This window comes from Carcharodon carcharias, chromosome 9 (genome assembly GCF_017639515.1).
Source record: "Carcharodon carcharias isolate sCarCar2 chromosome 9, sCarCar2.pri, whole genome shotgun sequence".
NCBI lineage: Eukaryota > Metazoa > Chordata > Chondrichthyes > Lamniformes > Lamnidae > Carcharodon > Carcharodon carcharias.
In genome coordinates, this window is record NC_054475.1 from 38196087 (window position 1) to 38219759 (window position 23673).

The following is a 23673-nucleotide window of genomic DNA, read 5'->3' on the forward strand; positions in this document are numbered from 1 at the left end:
ATTTCTCTAGAGCAAAATCATTGCAATTTTGAGCATTAGGAATAGGGAAATAATACATTTCTTGTTACAAAATCAGCATAAGAGGGCCCAAATATTCAGGGCTTTACAAATCCAACCTCATATAGAACTGTCATGCTTAGAAGAGCTTTTCAGCCCTGGCTATATCTGAATTTTGTCAAATATCAGTTAGCAATAGAGCAATCTTAGTTTAGTCCCTCTGGGATTTTGAAAGCGAGCAAAGGGCTAACATATTGAGCAGAGATTAAAGGAAAACAAAAGCATCAACAAACAATCTGTAAGTAGCCCATAAACACAGCACACATTCTAATATTTCCAAATTAACATTCTTCTTGTCCCACATAATTAAGTGCCTCATTCTCACAAAATAGATAATTTTGGTTTGTGGCCAAAACCTGTCAATTAGGATATCCATCACTTAAACTCTTTAAAACTAAACCACAAACATGAAAACATTACAAAACAGTTGCAGTGCCTCATCATATATGTACCTATCCTTCTAAGCCTTTTAAACAAGCTTCCCCATTAAGTTAAACCAGACAGATGCTATCCTGTTCCAATGCTATTTCATATTTCTCCTTGAACACATGGATATAATTAAAGGACTCACACTGAGGCCCTACAGAACCCAAATGGTCTTGACCAAACAAATGAGCAATGTCATGGATGTGTTAGAAGATCAGTCATTAACTGGTCTAATTATATTGTTAAAGAGGGTCCTGCTGTGTGTTCTGATTATGTAGCTGTCATGGTCTCATTGCTGTGATTATCACCCCTCGTTTTGATTTCTTCCTGTGCTCCATTTCCTAAATCTAAACCTAAACCAAGTAGAATTAATGGCAGAAGTCTGTATGCTACCACTGTGCACTGCTGAGCAGCCTTGCTCTTAGTCCTGTAAATATATATAGTTCTTTATTGTAGTAAAAAAATGAGGAAGAAATGGTTCCATTCCTGAACACTATCATCTCCCTTGTTCAGTATAAAATTCAACAAAATAAATATGCTTAAAATAACGAAATCAAGAAAAAGAAATCATAGGGACTATTTTATAATAGTTAACTTAGGCAGATCTGTACTCTAATTAAATCTATACAGGGAACGTCAGGTCAGTATATTATAAATGTTCTGTTGTTTCTAGCAGCATAGCCACAGAATCTGATCAGTGTAGAAACACTTATGAGAAGGAGGATTTGAACAAAAAGCAGAAACATATGAATATCTGGAACTGGTTAATTCAAGGCTAACCATTAAGAATTTGTCCTATATTTGACAAACGTGATCAGAGCTGACAGCACCAGGAGCAAGATATATGATCTAAAGGAAAGAGACAGATTGCAACCCAGTTAAAAAGATGGACTTATGCTTAATGTTAGTAGTCAAATAGAACAAATATGTTAGATATATCAACCAATAAGAGTGACCCTCTCTGAAAATAAGCATGGTTTGACAAATCTGCATGTCCACTTTTACACGTTACACACGTCTCTTTGGAGTACTGAATAATTGTTTGACCAGACATTAGCTCCATCTACTGGCCATAATTGGTTATTCTGTCTCTTGCCTTTCATCTTGGTCACCATTTCATAACAGAAACAGAGGTGTTCTAGGGTGCACGCATGCATTGTGGGAGGTCTAGTGGCACAGTGGATAGAGGGACTAAGCCTGAAGCTCTGGGTTCAGGTCACAACCCAGGTTTTGATGGTTAAGGAAAGTGCATTTATAACAATCAAACACATTGATTATCAACCTGCAAATCATTCCAATGCATGTCAATGATGGCAGGCAGTAAGAGCTGGAGCGATTCCTAGTCAGCCATGTGATGGGAAGAATGTTGAAGCCTCTACCACCACTATTCACAACTCCAGAATACAACATGCATGTAAAAGTACATGCTGCCACAGCAACTTCCCTGAGTGAACTGTAACACAGCATTAGCACCATGTTATGGGATAGTATCAGGTCATAGTGGTGGATGTGACTTAGTTATACCGTACAAGCAATGAATGGCAAAGATTATGGAATTAATTAAATAAAAACAGAATGTGGAATTGGAGAATTTAAGTGAAATGGCAGATTTAAGCCTTCATTTTCACCATGATGGACAGCCTCTCCATCATGGTGAAAATGGCGGATCAGCCCACAAATCTTAAGTCCTGCCCCGAACATGGCACTTCCTATTTCCGTGGGGGCAGGACTGGAGTCAGGCCGGGGCTCATGCATGCACAGTTTATGGAGGCAGCTGGCCATTTAAATCATCAGCTGCCTCCACTGACATGGGATTTTTGTAGGCCAAGAGTGTGAAACCTAATGTGTGCAGATTAGGACAAGTAAGAGCTGTCTGAACTTGGTGGATCCATTTGGATATGGTTTCAGGACATCTTTGAAAGAAGGAAGGCACCCTTTAGTAGATAAGACATCTTTTGGGATTGTTAAAATAGATGTGATTGTACATAAAAAGCACATAGGCTCATTGAAACTGTCAAAGCTGTAAGAGAAACATCAAAGCTGTCAAGGAATTGGCAAAGCTGTCAAAGAACTACCAAATTTGTCAAAGATCTCAAGAACTGTCAAAACTCTTAGGAATGATCAAAACCAATTGGAAATGTCAAAACTCATTGGAACTGTCAAAACCATCAGGGGATTTAACTCTGCTGGGCTTTAAATTTTAAAAAAAAGTGCAGAGCTTAAAAAAAGTGCTTAATATTTCTCTCCGTCTGTTGACATAAGCCTGAGGGTTATCATTATAGGATTTGTGCTGCAGTTCTGATTTTACAACCCAATGTTGTCACAGTGGGGTGCTTGTAAGTGATCAGTTTGATTGATAGCTTCAGATGGTTATACAATAGATTTTTTTGTTTTTGTAAGAGATTAAGTAAACAAATTTGAATGCATTAAATGATTTTTTTATCAATAAGAGTGTTTCTTTTAAATAGTGATGACATCAATAGACACATAACTTTATTTTATGTCAAACATGGCTCCTGAGGTTTGCCAATGGTGGATCCTCGGTGAGTTTGCCTGAAGGGGATAATAGCAAAGGTTGATGGGTGGTGGGCATGGGTTGGCATGAGTTGGCACTAAATTTGCATAAGGTCTATAAAGTCCCATGGGATGATTGGAGGGCATTGGTTGGCATAGGGGATACGAGAAGCCATGAGGGTGTGTAGAGTGGCATGGGTTGGTATGGGGGATATGAGTGGCCATTGTGGATGATAGAGGGGCATGCATTGGCATTTGGACTCTGAGGGGTCATGTGGGGGTTGTGGAGGGGCATGGGTTGGCATAGGGGGTTTGAGTGGCCATGGTGGGGTGTGCAGAGTCATGAGGTGGTATAGATTGTCATGGATGGGGCATGGGGTATGTGTGGGAGTGAAGGCTGGATGGTTTTTTTTTGTTTTAATCATTTTTAAAATTAAGTTCAGCAAAGTGCTGGAGCACAGAGGTAGGCCTTCCAGCCAGCTGCCTTTCACCTGGCAGCCTCTGCACCTGCTCCAGGGGCAGTGGACTTGACCTTTAATGCAGTCCGCACCCCAGAAATGAAAATCAGAACTGCAAGCAGCCATTTTTAAAGGTCAGGCCCACGGAACTAGGAATTCTCCCATCTCTGCGCACCCAACCCAGGAGTGAAAATCTGGACCTTAGCATTCAATGTGGCCCATTACTCTTTCGTGGTTGACTAGTATCTTGAAGAATCACCAGTCATATGAAATTTAAAAAGATGACAGACAACATGTACATAGAAACTTATAAATATTATGTAATTGCAACATTAAATGGAAAATTGCATTTCAGTAGAGATGAATGAGTTCCAGAGTCACATACAAATAATTGGAACATTATAAATGAGAATGCTGTTAGTGACTCTAATTATTTACATCATTATCTGAGAGAAAATATTGTTACTAATGGGCACTGTGGAGTGACTGCTCATTACCAGATATAACTTTCAATTCAATATTCTGTATAGTGTACATCACACCTGATGTTGAAATATTGATTGCCTACCTCTATGCTGGTAAATGGACCCTGAAATGATAAGATCTCACCAGAAAGAAGATTTTGTTCTTCTTCCTCCAAACATAATTTCACAGCCTCCTCTGGTAAAGATGCTAAATCCTGTTGGGGTATCGCACCAGGGATGACATAGGCGATTGCTGGTCTTGCTGAGCTGGAAATCTAATCTTGGACCTTGCTAACATGTACAGCTCTGCACCACATCACATGGTGCTTTCCTTAACTCTTAATGATAGTATATTTAGAGAATTAAATCGTAATTGTGGTATGAAAGGTTAACAGATGGGATATGCTAATGGATGATGGAGATGATGAAGTATCACTGACATCAGTCAGCCATGGGTTAGAATCGCGAGAGAGAAGGAGAGGCTGGAACACCCTGCCCAAGAGCAACATGCTAATTCTGTAACCTGCTTAGATATAGTACTAATAAACAAGTGTTAAGCAGGTACCAGAGTATCACTACAGTCTGTCTTGTAAGCCAATACTATGCCTAGAGTCCACAGACAAGAAGGACTATCTCAGAACGCCAAGTAATACAGTGAGATGCCTGGGGCCTGGGTACCAGAACTCCCAATCCCCAGTCACACCAGAGAACTTTGCTTTGGTCACAGAAGTAAATTTACTATACTTAACTTTCATACTCTTTTAATCAGCACAATTTTAACAATAACATCTTCAAGAGCTCCATACTCCACTTAAAGTTTTACATTTCACTCGGCCTCTAACCTGTACAATAATTCAGACCTCATTCTGATATGTTCTTTTTCTCTCTCTTTAGAAAATTCCACCCAATTTTGTTGAATCTGATAAATTGAATGTTCCAGGGCATGCTTCTAAAGACAGATATAAAACTATTTTACCAAGTAAGTCTAATGCATAACTATGTAACATTAACAATTTTCATAGAAAATTGGTGCAGTTTATCAAAGCTTCCTTTATGTAAACCTGTGAAAAAGTGAATTAGAATGGGAAGTTTTACTGAGTGATTGTGAAGGGCATTTATTTTAATACGAACACTGTTAGGAAGATAAAGTATATGCACTAATGTCACATTATTTTGTCCTTTGTATATTCTTTGTTGCGTTTATACCAAGACATGACAGTCAGAACTATTGAACTTAGAAGCATGTCTGTTGGATAGTAGTTATACCAAAGCAAACAAAATGGCTTTGCCATTTATTGAACTGAACAATTAAAGTTGAAAATAGCATATTGACTGCTATGTTTCTTCTTCATGAAAATGATTCACCATAGAACCATAGAACACCTAAGCACAGAAAACAGGCCATTCGGCCCTTCTAGTCTGTGCCGAATATTATTCCGCTAGTCCCATTGACCTGCACCTAGTCCATAACCCTCCAGACCTCTCCCATCCATATATCTATCTAATTTATTCTTAAAACTTAAGCGTGAGCCCGCATTTACCACATCAGATGGTAGCTCGTTCCACACTCTCACCACTCTCTGAGTAAAGAAGTTCCTCCTAATGTTCCCCTAAACCTTTCCCCTTTCACCCTAAAGCCATGTCCTCTCGTGTTTGTTTCTCCTAATCTAAGTGGAAAGAGCCCACTCGCATTTACTCTGTCTATGCCGCTCATAATTTTGTAAACTTATATCATATCTCCCCTCATTCTTCTACGCTACAAGGAATAAAGTCCTAACCTGTTTAATCTTTCCCTGTAACTCAACTCCTTAAGACCCGGCAACATCCTAGTAAATCTTCTCTGCACTCTCTCAATCTTACTGATATCCTTCCTGTAGTTAGGCGACCAGAACTGCGCACAATACTCCAAAGTTGGCCTCACCAATGTCTTATACAACCTCATCATAACATCCCAACTCCTATACTCAATACTTTGATTTATGAAGGCCAGTATGCCAAAAGCTTTCTTTACAACCTTGTCTACCTGTGACGCCACTTTCAGGGAACTATGTATCTGAACTCCCAGATCCCTTTGCTCCTCTGCACTCCTCAGTGCCCTACCATTTACTGTGTATGTCCTACCTTGGTTTGATCTTCCAAAATGTAACACCTCACACTTTTCCGCATTAAATTCCATCTGCCAGTTTCTAGCCCATTTTTCCAGTTGGTCCAGATCTCTCTGCAAGCTTTGAAAGCCTTCCTCGCTGTCCACAACGCCTCCAATCTTAGTGTCATCAGCAAACTTGCTGATCCAATTCACCACATTATCATCCAAATCTCTTTATTAAAATCTAATATTGATTATTAGTATTTAACAATTTTGTTAAATAAGAAAGAAAAGAATAGACAGAGAAAAAGAGAAAGGAAGAGACAGAGAGAGAAAAATAAAGAAGAGCAAAATAGAGAGAAAAAAGAGAGGGAGAGCCAAATAAAGAGAGCAAGAAAGAAAGAGGAAGAACAAAATAAAGGAGAAGAAGGAAAAAAGGAAGATAGGAAGGAAGGAAGGAAAGAAGAAAGCAAAGAAGGAAAGAAAACAGGACTTATATGATCTCGGGTATCCCAAAGTACTTTACAGCCAATATATAAATTTTCAATGGAATAAACATGATATTCAACATAGATAAAAACAAAAAAACTGCGGATGCTGGAAATCCAAAACAAAAACAGAATTACCTGGAAAAACTCAGCAGGTCTGGCAGCATCGGCGGAGAAGAAAAGAGTTGACGTTTCGAGTCCTCATGACCCTTCGACAGAACTTGAGAAAACCCCCTCCTATGGCACCACTCCATGCCCACGCAAAAGATGTAACACCTGCCCCTTCACTTCCTCTCTCCTCACTGTCCAAGGGCCCAAACACTCCTTTCAAGTGAAGCAGCATTTCACTTGCATTTCCCCCAACTTAGTCTACTGCATTTGTTGCTCCCAATGTGGTCTCCTCTACATTGGAGAGACCAAACGTAAACTGGGCGACCGCTTTGCAGAATACCTGCGGTCTGTCTGCAAGAATGACCCAAACCTCCCTGTCGCTTGCCATTTTAACACTCCACCCTGCTCTCTTGCCCACATGTCTGTCCTTGGCTTTCTGCATTGTTCCAGTGAAGCCCAACGCAAACTGGAGGAACAACACCTCATCTTCTGACTAGGCACTTTACAGCCTTCCAGACTAAATATTGAATTCAACAACTTTAGGTCTTGAACTCCCTCCTCCATCCCCACCCCCTTTCTGTTTCTTCCCCTTTCCTTTTGTTTTTTCCAATAAATTATATAGATTTTTCTTTTCCCACCTATTTCCATTATTTTTAAATATTTTTAAATCTTTTATGCTCCCCCCACCCCCACTAGAGCTGTACCTTGAGTGCCCTACCATCCATTCTTAATTAGCACATTCGTTTAGATAATATCACCAACTTTAACACCTATGTGTTCTTTTGTTCTGTTGTTTGTGACATCTTTTGATGTTCTGCTTCTATCACTGCCTGTTTGTCCCTACAACCACACCACCCCCCTCCACTTCTCTCCCCCCCACCAAACCACCCACCTCGCACACACCTTAAACCAGCTTATATTTCACCCCTTTCTTGGATTCACTCAAGTTCTGTCGAAGGGTCATGAGGACTCGAAACGTCAAGTCTTTTCTTCTCCGCCGATGCTGCCAGACCTGCTGAGTTTTTCCAGGTAATTCTGTTTTTGTTTTGGATTTCCAGCATCCGCAGTTTTTTTGTTTTTATCCCTGTGTTTAATTGACTGCCACTGCTCTTCAAGAAATGCTTACCTCCTTGAAGAAGTTCTGTCCGTCTCTGCGACAAGATTTCCGTATCTCTCTTTTGCCTTGTTCACCTTCATTGCTTTCCATTTCTCTCCTGGTGTTTGACAAGGTGTTTACTAAAACCCGCTTTCACAGCCATATCTCCTTTCTCAGTGACTGTCTCTGTCTCCGACTTACCCCACGTGGATTTCAACTGAAATTCCACCCCGTATGTTTCGAACCCACCCAGGATTACAGATATCTCCGGGACATAAAACGTTTCTCGGACTGCTGTTCCCATCACGTTCTGAGATCCACACTCAGTGCCATGCGCCACCATATGAACACACTCGACCTCTCCCTCCAGCAGCACCGCCATACCCTTTTTCAAAGCTGCGCGTGCCCCCAGTTTCATTTTATTCTCCGTCTCATCCGACGCCTCAACAAGAAACTTTTTCTCTTTCTCTCAAGTGCTAAGGAACGCAAGCTCCAACAACTCATCGACACCAACACCCATCTAGGACCCTCCACCCCTGCCTGTCCCTCCGTCCCCACCCCACCTTCCAATCCCAACCCCAGCCGTGTATTCACTATACCCCCTGACCTTCACCTCTCTGATGCTGAACGTTCAGTGCTCAGCAAAGGACTTAGTTTCATACCCTTACGCCCTCACCTCAATGAATTTCGAGCTCGGCATGATGCTGAACTCTTCTTCTGCCGTCTTCGTCTCCAGGCTCACTTCTTTGGGCAGGAGTCCTCTCCCCGTTCAATGGATCCTTTCACCCACCTCCAATATTCTCCCTCCACCTGGACCCCTCCCTCTGGATTCTTACCTTCTCTTGATCTTTTCATTGAGAACTGTCGGCGCGACATTAGTCATCTCAATTTCTCTGCTCCTCTCACCCATTCTAGTCTCTCTCTCTCTGAACTTACTGCACTCCATTCTCTCAGGTCCAACCCTGACATTGTCATCAAACCCGCTGACAAGGGTGGTGCTGTTGTTGTCTGGCACACTGACCTCTACCTCGCGGAGGCTGAGCATCAACTCGCAGACACTTCCTCCTACCTCTCCCTGGACCATGACCCCACCACTGAACATCAAGCCATTGTTTCCAGGACTGTCACTGACCTCATCTCCTCTGGGGATCTTCCTCCCACAGATTCAAACCTGATAGTCGCCCAACCTCGGACGGCCCGCTTCTACCTCCTACCCAAAATCCACAAACAGAACTGTCCTGGTAGACCGATCGTCTCAGCTTGCTCCTGCCCCACAGAACTCATTTCTCGTTATCTTGACTCCCTTCTCTCTCCCCTTGTCCAGTCCCTTCCCACCTACATCTGTGATTCCTCTGACACCTTACGTCACATCAACAATTTCCAGTTCCCTGGCTCCAACCGCTTCCTCTTCACCATGGACGTCCAATCCCTCTACACCTCCATCCCACACCAGGATGGTCTGAGGGCCCTTAGCTTCTTCCTCGAACAGAGGCCCGAACAATCCCCATCCACCACTACTCTCCTCCGTCTGGCTGAACTTGTTCTCACACTGAACAATTTCTCCTTCAACTCCTCTCACTTCCTCCAAATAAAAGGTGTGGCTATGGGTACCCACACGGGCCCCAGCTATGTCTGTCTCTTTATGGGGTATGTGGAACATTCCTTGTTCCAGTCCTACTCCGGCCCCCTTCCACAACTCTTTCTCCGGTACATCGATGATTACTTCAGTGCTGCTTCATGCTCTCGTCGGGACTTGGAAAAATTTATTAATTTTGCTTCCAATCTCCACCCCTCCATCATTTTCACGTGGTCCATCTCTGACACTTCCCTTCCCTTCCTTGACCTCTCTGTCTCAATCTCTGGTGATAGACTGTCCACCAATATCCATTACAAACCTACCGACTCCCACAGCTACCTCGACTACAGCTCCTCACACCCCGCTTCCTGTAAGGACTCCATCCCGTTCTCTCAATTCCTTCGCCTTGTCACATCTGTTCCGATGATGCTACCTTCAAAAACAGTTCCTCTGACATGTCCTCCTTCCTTAACCTAGGTTTTCCACCCACGGTCATTGACAGGGCCCTCAACCGTGTCCGGCCCATCTCCCGTGCATCCGCCCTCATGCCTTCTCCTCCCTCCCAGAAACATGATAGGGTCCTCCTTGTCCTCACTTATCACCCCACCAGCCTCCGCATTCAAAGGATCATCCTCCGCCATTTCCGCCAACTCCAGCATGATGCCACCACCAAACACATCTTCCCTTCACCCCCCCTATCGGCATTCCTTAGGGATCGCTCCCTCCGGGACACCCTGGTCCACTCCTCCATCACCCCCTACTCCTCAACCCCCTCCTATGGCACCACCCCATGCCCACGCAAAAGATGTAACACCTGCCCCTTCACTTCCTCTCTCCTCACCGTCCAAGGGCCCAAACATGCCTTTCAAGTGAAGCAGCATTTCAGTTGCATTTCCCCCAGCTTAGTCTACTGCATTTGTTGCTCCCAATGTGGTCTCCTCTACATTGGAGAGACCAAACGTAAACTGGGCAACCGCTTTGCAGAACACCTGCGGTCTGTCCGCAAGAATGACCCAAACCTCCCTGTCGCTTGCCATTTTAACACTCCACCCTGCTCTCTTGCCCACATGTCTGTCCTTGGCTTGCTGCATTGTTCCAGTGAAGCCTAATGCGAACTGGAGGAACAACACCTCATCTTCTGACTAGGCACTTTACAGCCTTCTGGACTAAATATTGAATTCAACAACTTTAGGTCTTGAGTTCCCTCCTCCATCCCCACCCCCTTTCTGTTTCTTCCCCCTTCCTTTTGTTTTTTCCAATAAATTATATAGATTTTTCTTTTCCCACCTATTTCCATTATTTTTAAATATTTTTAAATCTTTTATGGTCCCCCCACCCCCACTGGAGCTGTACCTTGAGTGCCCTACCATCCATTCTTAATTAGCACATTCGTTTAGATAATATCACCAACTTTAACACCTACGTGCTCTTTTGTTCTGTTGTCTGTGACATCTTTTGATGATCTGCTTCTATCACTGCCTGTTTGTCCCTACAACCACACCACCCCCCTCCACTTCTCTGCACCCCCACCCCACACACACACACACACACACACACACACACACACACACACACACACACCGTAAACCAGCTTATATTTCACCCCTTTCTTGGATTCACTCAAGTTCTGTCGAAGGGTCATGAGGACTCGAAACGTCAAGTCTTTTCTTCTCCGCCGATGCTGCCAGACCTGCTGAGTTTTTCCAAGTAATTCTGATGATATTCAACATCCTTGATTTTAGTATCCATTCTTACTGGTTAGACTATTTCATTCAAATGTCTTGTAACCATTTCACGTTTTATGCAGTGAGGATTTGACTGGCAAAGCAATGTGATGAACTTTACTCACTTAGCTACCATACCTTTGTTTACATCAACTCCCTCATCACTAGGATATTGTGGCTGCAGTGCTTCTATCTACAGAATGTACTGCAACAAGTTTCCAAAGCTTCTCTGGCACCGTCTGCCATGTAGAAGGTTAAGGACAACAGGTGCATGGGAAGACTGTCACCTCCGATCACCACTCCAAATCACACACCATCCTGAGTCGAACATATTGTCATTCCTTCATTGTCAGTGGGTCAAAATCATGGAACTCCCTCCTTAACAACATTGTGGGAGTGCTCCCCCCTCTTGGGCTGCAGCAGCTCAAACAGCCAGCTCACTAACACCTTCCCATTAGTGACTGGGGATGGGCAGTAAATGCCTGCCTTGCCATTTTTGCTCATATACTAAGAGCGAACTTAAAAGTAAGTTAACAATGGTTCACTGTTAAAATTAAACCAAAACTCAGGCATCTTATCCAGGACAACATATGTTTGTGCTAAATTTGGAATGAAAGTTCTAAATGGTTATGAAACATTCAGTTAAAAACACACTACATAATTAAACTGAAATATGAGTCACCCGTTTACATACTCCTTAGGTGAGGCGCAACTTGTTATAGGTGCAGGGAATTGAATAGTTGTTGCTTTGTCATAGTTAAAGTCACACATATACTGTCTTCCAGATTTTCATATTCATTTTGCACTGTATATCACATAAATTATCTGCATATTCATCTTTTAGTCGATTTTACTTCTCTGTACTGAGATTTTCAGTCTAACCAGCCACTGATTTTTTTGAAACGTATGTTTTTTTTTCCAACACTGGGCCATGCAGAGAAGTATCTACACTAAGCAAATAAACAAATAAAGTAGGCTTGGGTCAGTATGCACATAGGTAAAATGACATCTGGGAACTATCTATATAAGCCAAATTAATGCATCTATCAAAGTTGAAAGGTATGATCACATACGTACAAAATCAGCCCTGAGTACAGCAATTACATTAAGTACATCAAAGCTCACCACAAACACACACACAAAATCAGTGTTGTTGCTACAAATCAAATTAATAAAATATCAGTCCAGAGCACATGTGAAAGAAAATGAAATATATCCTAGTCATGCATATCAGATCAACTTAACTAAATACAATAGGTCCAGCAATATAAAAAAAAACATCTATATACAACTTGATAAAATGATTCAGACTTTGCAAAAATGTCAAATTTCAGAAAAGATGTGCCAAGTAGGAGTAAGTCTGACCTAATGTAACAAATCTTGTAATCACACAATTCTTTTTCTAAATACAAATATTGAAATACAAATTCTTAGGTAGGCAAAACATGGTCCCAGTTACCCATGCTGTTAATGCGCAATGAAAAGTCATTGATCTGTGACCAAATTCTATGTGTGGAACAATACAATTTAACATCTAATACCATGTCTAAATGTTTTCCCACTTTCAAGTTTAAGGTCTGAACTTCACCATTATGCTTCTTGTGAAGCCTTGAAAGATTCCCATTTTTTGGCATTATATTTATTCTATATTATTGGAACTCCAGTGACAGAATGCACCTGAGTTATCACACATAACACTGTTTTACAATGTAAGTGGAATGGATAGTTTTTTGTTGAAAACTCGTATTTGCTCAGGTGAAATTGTTGAATGGATGGTGAAAGATAGTGCTTGGCAACTGGACAATAAGCAATCCCCTGTGTGTAGTATAATTGTAAACAAAAACATGTAGAGTCATCTGAAATGACTCATTTTCCAGCATTTGTCCTGTTATTCTTGTCATTTTGCATATTATTTATGTGCCTTTTTGACACAGCACAGTAACATATTTATAGATTTCCTTTTCATGACTACTCACTAATAATGTGTATTTGTTTCTGTCTCATTTGTCAGAGTCAAGATCAGGGGAAGTTTTCTTTCCCAAGTAGTCATTGCAGTCATCAAGCATTCTCAGCTCAGCTCAGCTGAGCTCAGTTCAGGGTTCCTGCTGGATTGGGTAGAGTTTTCTCCCATTTATATCGATGAAGGATGTTGATAATATTCTGTCCATTAAGATTAGAGCACAAAATTAGAAGAACATACACAGACCACACCACCCACACCAATGCGTAGGCTTTAGTCACTGAAAATAGGTGGGTTTTGGTCAAGTAGGTGGGCTAAAGTGTTAAAGCTCTGAATCCCAACCCCCAGCTTGCCTTCAACTTGCCCACTCTGGTTTTAGAGGAGGCAGAACTGGGTTGCAGCCCAGTTCGCTGCCCATGGGCAACAAACCCATATCCATAAGGTGGTTTAGCTATTTAAATATTATAATAAGTCTGCATGGCTCACCGTTATGCACCATTTCAAATTTAATTCTGGCTGACCGAATTTCTCAGGCTTCAGGAAATCCAGTGGCTAAAGAGAGGTGAGAAGTGCTGGTCTAAGGTTTGGGTGCTTTTCTACTCACCTGCTGGATTCAACATACTTACCTCACCAACTCCTAAGATAAAACACACCCCCAATGATTCTGATCTCCACCTGACCTCCAATCCCTCAGGTCTCAACTCTCTGGCTCTGCAATGCCCAGCTCCCAATCCCACAGGCCTCCAATCTTCGACCACTTCCCACAATACAGGCCTCCAATTCCTCAGGCCTGCAAACCTTTACCCACGTCACAACCAACAGGATCGGATCCATCTATGGCCAAGGCCAAATATTTGACCCTCCACCCCAGGTTGGTGCTCAGACCAACCTGATTCCTGCAGACTCTTCTCCACCGTTCCTGGTCCAACTGGAAGCCAAGCCTGTCAATGAGGCTGACATCCAAACAGGGAATCCATCAGTAGCTCCACAGCATGCAGAGGAAACCCTCACTTCCGGGTTTCCTGCATGCTACCAGGCATCCCTTCACCCCTCCCACGCACCACTACCTCGCTCCTGGGGGATCAAAAGAAAAAAGAAAATTCCTACAAGATTATCCACTAGCAGCCAAATTTGATCATTGTCTGAGGTGCAATTTCTGTCCATTTGGCACTGATCCATTTCATTCCAGGCAGGTTTCACTAAGGCCTCTTTGTTAACTATACCCTCAGTGTGTGTTATTTGGTACTATTCATGTCTGCTCTCCACATCTGCATTAACAATGCCACACAGTATCTTCACTCAACCAGGAATTGAATGCAGACACCAAATGACATTCACACAGTTTAAAAGTGTTCTTCCCCACTTTACCCATTCAGATTTCTTAATTATTTTACTTTGGACAACTTGTTTAGGTTTTGGTTAAACCGTTACTGCAATGTTGGGCATTCTTAGGATGTTATTTAAGATTGTTTTGCCCTTTTTTAGACCCAGAGTCGCGAGTCTGCCTCACATCAGGGAAGCATGTTAACCACCTGAGCTCCTATATTAATGCAAACTACATTAGGGTAAGATTACTTACTTTTGATGGTAACAGCAATATAGAAAGTTGCTTCAGTTTAAGCTCAGATTTTGACTCAGTTTAACTGAGCTCAGCATTAATTTTGCCAATGATCTGCCTTTAGACAAGTACTAAACAAGTTCTAAATTTTTAGCCATCTTGTTCAAATTAGTAATGACTGGACATTGTTACCTATTTTTAACTTCCTCAACTGATTCAACAGTACCATTTAGATATGGCCTTGATCTTTAATCCGGTCTGTTCTACAATCTGTCTCAGACCCTACTAAAGCTATAGCTTATCTTCCTATTTCCAACATTTCTGGATAACTTCCTTAATATAAAGACAAACATCCATTGCTTTTTATTTGACTTCAGATTTCTTTTTCAATAGATTTGCTTTCTAACCTGGATATAGAAGGAATTATTTTATAGACAATGATTTGTACTAGCATTTCAGTACACTCCATTACAGTGTTTGTTTGACTGGTTTTTGTGTTATTGTGAGAATTGATCTCCTGTCTTTTCCTATAGGAGTTCAACCTCCCAAGCAAACTGAATAGTTTCATACATGTGAATCTATTATTATTTGGCATCTGGATATGACCACTTTTGTTTATCTCTTTCACACAGGGATATGAAGGAAAGGAGAAAGCATACATTGCTACCCAGGGTCCCATGGTAAATACAGTAAATGACTTCTGGGAGATGGTTTGGCAAGAGAATTGTCCAATAATTGTGATGATTACAAAGCTAAAAGAGAAGAATGAGGTATATGAATATGAAAGCTCCTTTGCTCCGTTCCACATTTAAAGCAATAACAAAGTTAGGAGATTTATGTCTGTGGTAAAATGGTTTTCACGTGGAACACTGATTTTAATGTTGAAAGAAAGAATTACATTTTTTTATTCGCTGGGACTGAATGTCATTGGCTTGGCCCATCCCTCAGTACCCTTGAGAAGGTAGTGGTGAGCCACCCTCTTGGACCATGCAGCCCATGTGGTGCAGATACACCCACAGTGCTGTTAGGCAGGGAATTCCAGGATTTTGATCCAGTGCCAGTGAAGGAATGATGATATAAGCTAGGATTTCCCCCACCGTTCATGGCAAGCATCATGGCAGGCAGGAGTGTAAATATGGTGAGCAGAACCAGATGAACTGTTTCAATGGGGGGGCCACGTTTCCCATCACGGCACATCAGGAACATCATTTTAATACATTTGTATCTCATTATAAGCCCTGCTCGCCAGAATCAACCCCCCACACTGGTTCATCTGGGCACGTCGGCGTGCAATTAGAACATGTTTCACAACAGGATAAGCAACGTGCACCTGGCAACCTGCACTTCACTTGTCACTTCGAGGTTAGTTCACCCACCTTGCATCGGGCAGCGCTCGCAGGAATCAATGCCAGGCTTCACATCGCTTTCAGCGGGGTGTCACAGACAAGTCTCTACCTGCCAGGCCAGCAGTAAGGCGGGGATGGCTTTTAATGGGCTGATTAAAGGGGCACAAAGCTGAATTGTGCATTCTCAAATGAAGAAAGAGGCACAGCTGAGACATGTTAGGAACCTCTCAAGAACAATGCAGAGAATCAGGAAAATGAAGCAATGATGCATATTCGCACAAGACTAATCCTGCAAAGTAGCACTAATTAACCTCCTTGTTTTAACCTCCTATTTGCAGTGTGGAAATTTCTCAGAGTTTAGTATTAGAGTGCAGTGAATGAGGCTCCCAGCGCCTGGGCTGAAGGCAGCAGATCCAAGCACCTGGCCAAAGCAATCTCATAGCAGTTGATCATGTTGGAACCAGGATACGCACCCCTCACTGTCCATCATTTCAGGGGCGAGTACTCTCGACACGTGAACAAAGCCCTTGAACCCACATTCACTGATGAGCCATTGACAGAAAGAGACTAATGCTCTTGGAGACTAATGCTGACACTCGTCTTTTTCTCATTGACACTGCAGAGAGCAGACCATCAGGAAGATGGAGGCTGGATTTATTGCTGCCTACGTTATCGCTCACAGGCAGGAGAGAAGAAGGAAAAGATTGTGACAGGCTTGCCAAAGAGAGAAGCAAGGTCCTCAAGACTGAAGGCCAGCAGGGCCTCCTCTGGCTGCAGGGGATGAGGCTCAGAGAGACGTCGTGTGTGGGCGTCTCGCTAGACCCAGGATGTACAGAACTCGCATGTCTTACCTGTACATGAGTGAGAGACAGTGTCACCAATGACTTCGCATGTCCAGGGAACTGGTGACTCACATTTGCCACATTATCTAGGAACTGGCGCCACAGGGCATCCATTGCCGGTGGCTCTGAAAGTAACAGCTGCAATAAAGTTCTACATCGGCGGCTCCTTCCAGGGTTCCACTGGGGACCTCCGTGAACTATAATTATGTCAACTTCGACAGAGATCAAACCAGGGTGCCAGAGCACTGGGTTTTGCTGAGATTTCCGGATTACCATAGGTGCAGGGTGCCATTGACTGCACTCATGTGGCTACAAAAGGAGTACATAAACTGGAAAGGTTACCATTCACTCAAAGTACAGCTGGTCTGATGCTATAAGGTTTGTGCCAAATACCCAGGAAACATCTGCAACTCAAATATCTTGAGCAGATCACAGATCTCGGACATCTTCGAGGGACCACACAGGATCCAGGGCTGGTTCCTTGACAAAGAGTACCCGCAAAGGACGTGGCTGATGACGCCCGTCCAGCAGCCTCAGACTCCTGTAAAGAGAAGGCACAATAAGGCTCAGGGTGCTGAGCACTGATGGAGCAAACCAGAGGGATCCTAAAGATGCAATTCTGATGCCTGGACAGATCTGATGGAGCACTCCAGTATAGTTCCGAGAGGGGATCTTGGATCATTGTGGCTTGCTGTGCACTGCACAACCTGGTGCTGCAATGAGGGAGGACTTGCTGGATGACAAGATGGAAGAGCTGCACGAGGACCTCGAAGGGGATGAGGGTAATGAGTTCAAGGAAGCCAAGGCTGCAGGGGAAGTGGTCATAGTACAGGCCAGATGAGGCAGGCATGCGTGTGAGGCCCTGATACCCACCAGATTCCACCAGGATGATGACAAGTTGTAGTGAGTGCCCTCTTGGTCAAGGGCCCTCCATCATGGGCCAGCATGAGCACCAGCATTGCTATTCCTCTCATTTTATCCTTGGACTTCAATATGAGAGTGAATAGTTACACATCAGGCTCACATTGTCCTGATCCTTGAAAGGATGATGAATTCTTGGGAGCATGTGTCCTTGCTGAGATGAGGTGCTAATGGAGGAGGGCACCCTGGCATCAAATGTCAGAAGGTGTTGCCTCTTCAAGTGTCTCTCTAGCATCCTAGTAGCAACGGCAGCCTGTAAAAGCCAGGAGCTGTCAGCCGATCCTCACTGATCTTGTAACTGTATGCCTTCAATGTGACAAGGTTCCTCAAGGAGATCCATCTGATGCAATGGAACTACACACAGTGTGCAACATTGATTACGAATCGAATAATTCACACTTGGCACAAGGCAGCCGATGACGTTCTGCTGCGGTAAATCCATTTAGAGATGACTCAGTCATCTGTGGTGCATTCTTCCAAATCACAGACACCCGGCACTGTCATTTAGGGATCCTGGGCTGCATTTATCCTTAGCTTGATAAGGATGTGGACCACCTGAGCATGACGACATCAAACACTTCCTGCCAGACATTAAAATCCCTCCTCTTTAACAGAGACATTGTGCCCCCATGGCCAGCCCTGGCCCTTGCCAAGTCCAAAATGCACACATACCATGAAGCCCTCAAGGGCACACAGCATTGCTAATAAAGAGCAAAAACTTCAGCTTCAGTATATCCTCGCTCCTATCCCCTACATATTGTCTGAAGCAACCACGTGCGCTTCCAGAGCCTGCCCAAAGCCTCCAATGCTTGCCAGAAATGACCATTTGGAATTAGCATTGGTGACCGTGGTGAGTGCTCAGGTGAGGGGCCGCACAGCGCTGCATCCCTGAGAGGGCTGGGGGGACCGAGCTTTGTCACCTTGATTTTGCAAGGTGCCCCCATTTATTGGTGAGCTTAGCAAGTGTAGAATCTGAAAGTTGAAAATGCTATTGGTTGACAGCAATGCACACAAACTCTGAGTATGGACTCAAAGCATGAAAACACCATCAAAGCCCAGATTTGATTTAGTTTTAAAGTGTCTTGTTTATTTATTTTAAGTGCACTATTACAATTTAAGAAATCTTACTACTGAAACTGCTGAGAAAGTTTTATCTTCTTGGGACTTGATATTATCAAAATTCATGTCCTTTCTTTCCCACTTACACTAGGCTTCTTGTATTTTCAGAAATGTGTTGTCTATTGGCCAGAAAATCGGGACACCTTTGGCAGATTTGAAATTGTTGTAAACAATCTTAAGGAATGCGATGGATACACTATTCTGGATCTAAGTATTAAGGTACTGGAACAATAATCAAATTAGCACAGTTAGTAAAACCAAAATATACAGGATTCAATGCCCAGTAATTTTGAGATGGGACATTTTCTGTTACAAAAATGCCCCAGAATTTGCAGTCAAAATAACAGTTACTAGCAATATTCCACAAACAGACACAAGATTAATGACCAAATAACGGGCAGAATTTTTACCTTGGCAGGTGGCGTGCACCCAAACTGCTCAAGTGTGAAATGACGCGCAATGATGTTGGCTGAGCGTCCTGATGTCAATGCGTAGTCGCGCGATATTTCAGTCTGTGGGTGCATGCGGGAATGGCGAGTGCGCCTCCCCCACCCCGCCCCGACAACCAAGAGGCCTGTTAAGGCCATTAACAAGGTAATTGAAACCAATTTTTCGCTGCCCGTCCAACTTTCCGGTTAGCAAGCAGACGAAAAAGTCAAGCGGCCTTTGCACATTTTTGGAACCCTCATCCACGGGCAGGATGAGGTTTCCAACATCAAATAAAAATGAAATAAAATTTTTTAAATTTCATTTATAACATGTCCCTATTCATGTGACATGGTCACATGATGGGTCATGTTTTAGAACATTTTTAAAATATTTATTAGGCAGCTCTATGCCTCAGGGAGATTTTGAAGCATGCACTCGTGTGCATGTGCGAAGTTCGTGCTTGCCCCCATTCGCCCTCCTCAACCCCGTCCCCCGCCACACAGGCAGGGCTCAGCACTGCCGCTCCATTTCCCGCTGGGCGGGCCTTAATTGGCCCACTGGTGTGAAATCACGGTCCAGCCCTGATTAAGGGCGGCGGTCAGCTTCCCGACCGGCCCTGCCCACCCCCGCTGAGCCCGCTTGACAAGGACTAAATTCTGCCCTATGTGTCTTTTGGTGGCATAATTTCAGGAAGGAATGTAAGAATGTTGAGTGGAACAACAGAGAACAATGTGTTCTTCTTTGAATACAAGAACAACAACTTGCATTTATATAAACAACTTTAAAGTCATAAAACATCCCAAGGCATTTCACAGGGCCATTATAAAACAAAATATGAAACCAAATCACATAAGGAAACATTAGGGCAGATGACTAAAAGCTTGGTCAAGGAAGGAAGTTTAAAGGTGTGTTTTAAAGGAGAAAGGAGAGGCGGTGAAGTTCAGCGAAGGAATTCCAATAAGCAGCTGAAAGCTAGCCCAGCCACACAAAGAGACATTAGACCAAATGACCAAATGCATGGTCAAAAAGGTAGGTAAGGAGGAAGGAGAGGTAGAGAGGGGGAGGGGTTTAGGGAGGGAATTCTATAGCCTAGGACTTTAACAGCTGAAGGCTTGGCATCCTATGGTGGAGCAATCGGGTTGCAGAGGAGCACAGATGTCCTGGAGGGTTGTCGGGCTAGAGGAGATTACAGACATAATGTCATGAAGAGGCTTGAAAACAAGGATGAGAATTTTAAAATTGAGGCATTTCCCTGGGGGCCAATGTAGTTAAGTGAGTACAGGGGCGATGAGCCAATAGAATTTGTTGCAAGTTAGGATACAGGCAGCATAATTTTGTATAATCGCAAGATACACAGCTGGATGACAGTGGAGAGTTGTTTAAAAAGAAGTTTGTGGTCAACTATGTCAAAGGATGCAGACGTGTCATGAAGGATGAGGAAGGATGGTTTATCTTTATCACAACCAAAGATGTCATTTGTTTGTTTTGAGATGTATGGGAGTACCCATGAAGACAGCTACCCTCAGGGGGAAAGGGAAAAACAGAGATACAGATCTCTAGGCCATTCCCAAACACTGTCTAACAAGAGGATCAGTAGAATCTTTGGCTAACGTTTCATAGTAGGAGAATGAGGACAAGCAAAGGGAAAACTGGCAGAGGGGGAGAAAAGAGGAAGGCATTTGTTTTGGACGAGTACTTATCTCCTTAGGTTTCAGCAGGGAGGCTTAAGGACAAAAAGTAAGATGAATTATTTCTTCCTAGGATGCAAAACGGTCTCAAAGTGTAAAGCAGTACTGGTACTCATCCTGGCCAGATCACAAGACCCCAGAAACTGCACAATCACTCTTGGACCTCATACATGAGGTCGAAGAAAGCAGACAGGCTGCAGGGAACAGGGGACCCATTGTAGTTCATTGCAGGTGAGAAACCATTTTCAAGTAATTCCTAACTGTAGCAATTTTGTTCAAACTGTGGGGGAAAAAACATGGAAATAAATTGTTTCTTGTGCTTGGTGGGTTGATGAAGATGTGGATTTGACTTTTTTGTGTTACTTTTGCCCAATCTTACATTTTAACACAGAAATACTGATACATTTTCCAACAATGCAAAATTGCTCATACATATTCAGATCATTATCTATATTATAAGGATTGAAAAATAGCTAAGCAGGCACATAATGCTTTGGCTGTATGATAGCAAGGAAATAAAATTTCAATTTAAAATGCTTTAAAAAACATTGCTTGCTAATGACACTGCACCTTCATCAGAATGGGAGCAGTGGCATAACTTAGTTTGCACTTATTTATCATTCTGTTACGGTTTGTAATTAAGGGCTGAATTTTGTTTTTTGGGTCAGGACCCTGACAACAGGGCCACTTGGGGGTCCCAACCCCTCACTGTATTGGGAGCAGTCACCCAGCAGTTATCTTCCCTGAATTGTCCAATTAGCGACCAGAGGGCACATATGCTGTCCAATTAATAGGAAGCCCTCTAGCCTGGAAGGAGCTGCAGCCTGCTATTGCAGGTAAGGAAGAGAGAGGGCACTTCCATCCTAAGGTACCCTCTCATCAACTTTAAAGGAATTGAAAAAAAATATGGCCACAGCTGCCAGGTCACCATTGTGGATGTGGGAGTTGGGAGGGAGAGGGGGGTGGTGCGGAGGCTTGGTCGTGGTGTACCTGTGGGAATAGATGTGGCCAGGGTGGTGAGGAGGGTTCAAAGTCAGCCCAGATTGGAGACCCCAGTATGTCACCAGGAGGCTGTTTCCAGACAGCTGACCTATTCCCGATGTTAAAGGTGTCCTGCAGCCTGACTGGAAATTCCTGTCAGGCTCTGATAATTGGCCTTAATTGGCCTTTAACTTATCTTAAGTGGCTATTCACTGCTTACCTTTCCTAACCCTTCCATAGCCTTTCCCCACCCAATCCCACCTCTGTATAAACAGAATGTACACATTTACATACCTGCCCACATCTGTTCTTGCCCCCCATAACGGGGTAAAATTCAGCTTAATTTCCACCTCGTGAAGCCTTTGATAATGAAAGTAACCATTACATTTAGTGCAGGGATTGGGAGGACAGGCTGTTTCATTGCTACAAGCATTGGCTGCCAACAGATAAAAGAGACCGGCGAAGTGGACATTCTTGGAATTGTATGTCAGATGCGGACAGACAGGTCAGTAAGATTTCTAGCGTCTACATTTAAGTCACTTTTGTGCTTTAAGGGATGGAAAAAAATGTTTTAGACTGCAACATTTCTATTTTTTGCATTGGATGTCAATATCATGTACTCTTAAGTAAGACACAGCTGCAAACTTGTAATAAGAGGCTCTATTCTCAACCTCAGAAAAACATCATCTCACCATTTTACCTAAAAGTCCTAACAAATTGTAATGCAATTTCTGCCAAATGTGTACATGCAAATACATTACAGCAACTGCCTACAAAACAAATAATTTCAAAAGAACAGTTATTGGCTGTACCATGCTTGAACAGGTTCTGAGAATGTGAAAGGTACTATATCTGACCACCAACTGGTATTCTTCACTATCCAAACCTCCTTGCCCCTTCCAATCCTGTTTCAATCTGTGTCCACTCCAAATAAAATCTCCCCCTCAAGTCACCTACTAAAGCATTTTCAAGCTCCCAACCATCCAGCCTTTGCCTTCCCCACATTAAATGTAATATTTTGGCAGTTGTTAATCCACTCGGTAAGATGCTTACTTTCTCCAACCCTGGCCATTTCCACCGGTATCTCCATCTTCATTCCCTCAAGCCCAAAGAATGCAGATTTAAGTGTACTTGGCACACAACTGGCTAACTATTCATCAGTAGATCTGACTGGAGCACATCAAGCATGATCGAGCCTTACACTTCCCTTTCAAAACAACTCACTTCCCCAAGATCTTTTACCCCTCTTCCTGGCTCCTCTTCCCTAATTTCAAATAAATGCGAGAACTCATGGATCTCATTGTTACTATGACCGAGACCATCCTCTTTCCCCCTTGCTTATCATGCCCATTCCGCACCATAGCCATGAACCTGTGTATTTTTCTAGTGTCCATTGTATCTTCCATCATGCCCCCTTTGAGCTATTTTTGTCCATGAGACCCATATCCTGTTCCTTTGGCCCCATTCTTGATCAAGATGGGGGAATTTTAATATTATACCGAAAAGCAATTATGTTCATAATTTCCTTGATCTTTTTGCTGATTTAAGATTTAGTTTGTTGTGTCAGACCCCGTTTACAAAACTGGCCCTGAATCCATGTTAAAATTATGAAATTCTGCGAATTGTGCTGTTCAGGAAGATTCTTTAAATTAGGTTCGTTTACTTAGGCCTGAATTTTCGGCTCAGCAAGCGGGAGTGGGGCCTGCTCGCCGAGGCATAAAATGAAGCGTGGTGATGTCGGGCGCGCGTCCCAACATCACCACGCGTCATTTAGATTTTCAGTTTGGTGGGCGCGAAGCCGACTAGACTGTGCACCCACCAAACTGTCA

At 43.1% G+C, this 23673-nt stretch overlaps 1 protein-coding gene across 7 annotated transcripts in view; it reads left to right on the forward strand.

Annotated features, from left to right (window-relative positions):
* The window catches only part of LOC121282358 (receptor-type tyrosine-protein phosphatase R-like), a 170707-nt gene that overhangs the window by 141246 nt on the left and 5788 nt on the right, over nt 1-23673 (forward strand). For 6 of the 7 annotated variants that reach the window (XM_041196065.1, XM_041196064.1, XM_041196067.1 and 3 more), the window contains exons 5-10: nt 4814-4898; nt 14446-14525; nt 15151-15288; nt 18855-18965; nt 20937-21094; nt 22236-22349. In XM_041196065.1, coding sequence (XP_041051999.1) covers nt 4814-4898; nt 14446-14525; nt 15151-15288; nt 18855-18965; nt 20937-21094; nt 22236-22349 — 686 coding nt within the window. The remainder of the gene's footprint in view (nt 1-4813; nt 4899-14445; nt 14526-15150; nt 15289-18854; nt 18966-20936; nt 21095-22235; nt 22350-23673) is intronic. The other variant, XM_041196068.1, reaches the window with a different exon arrangement.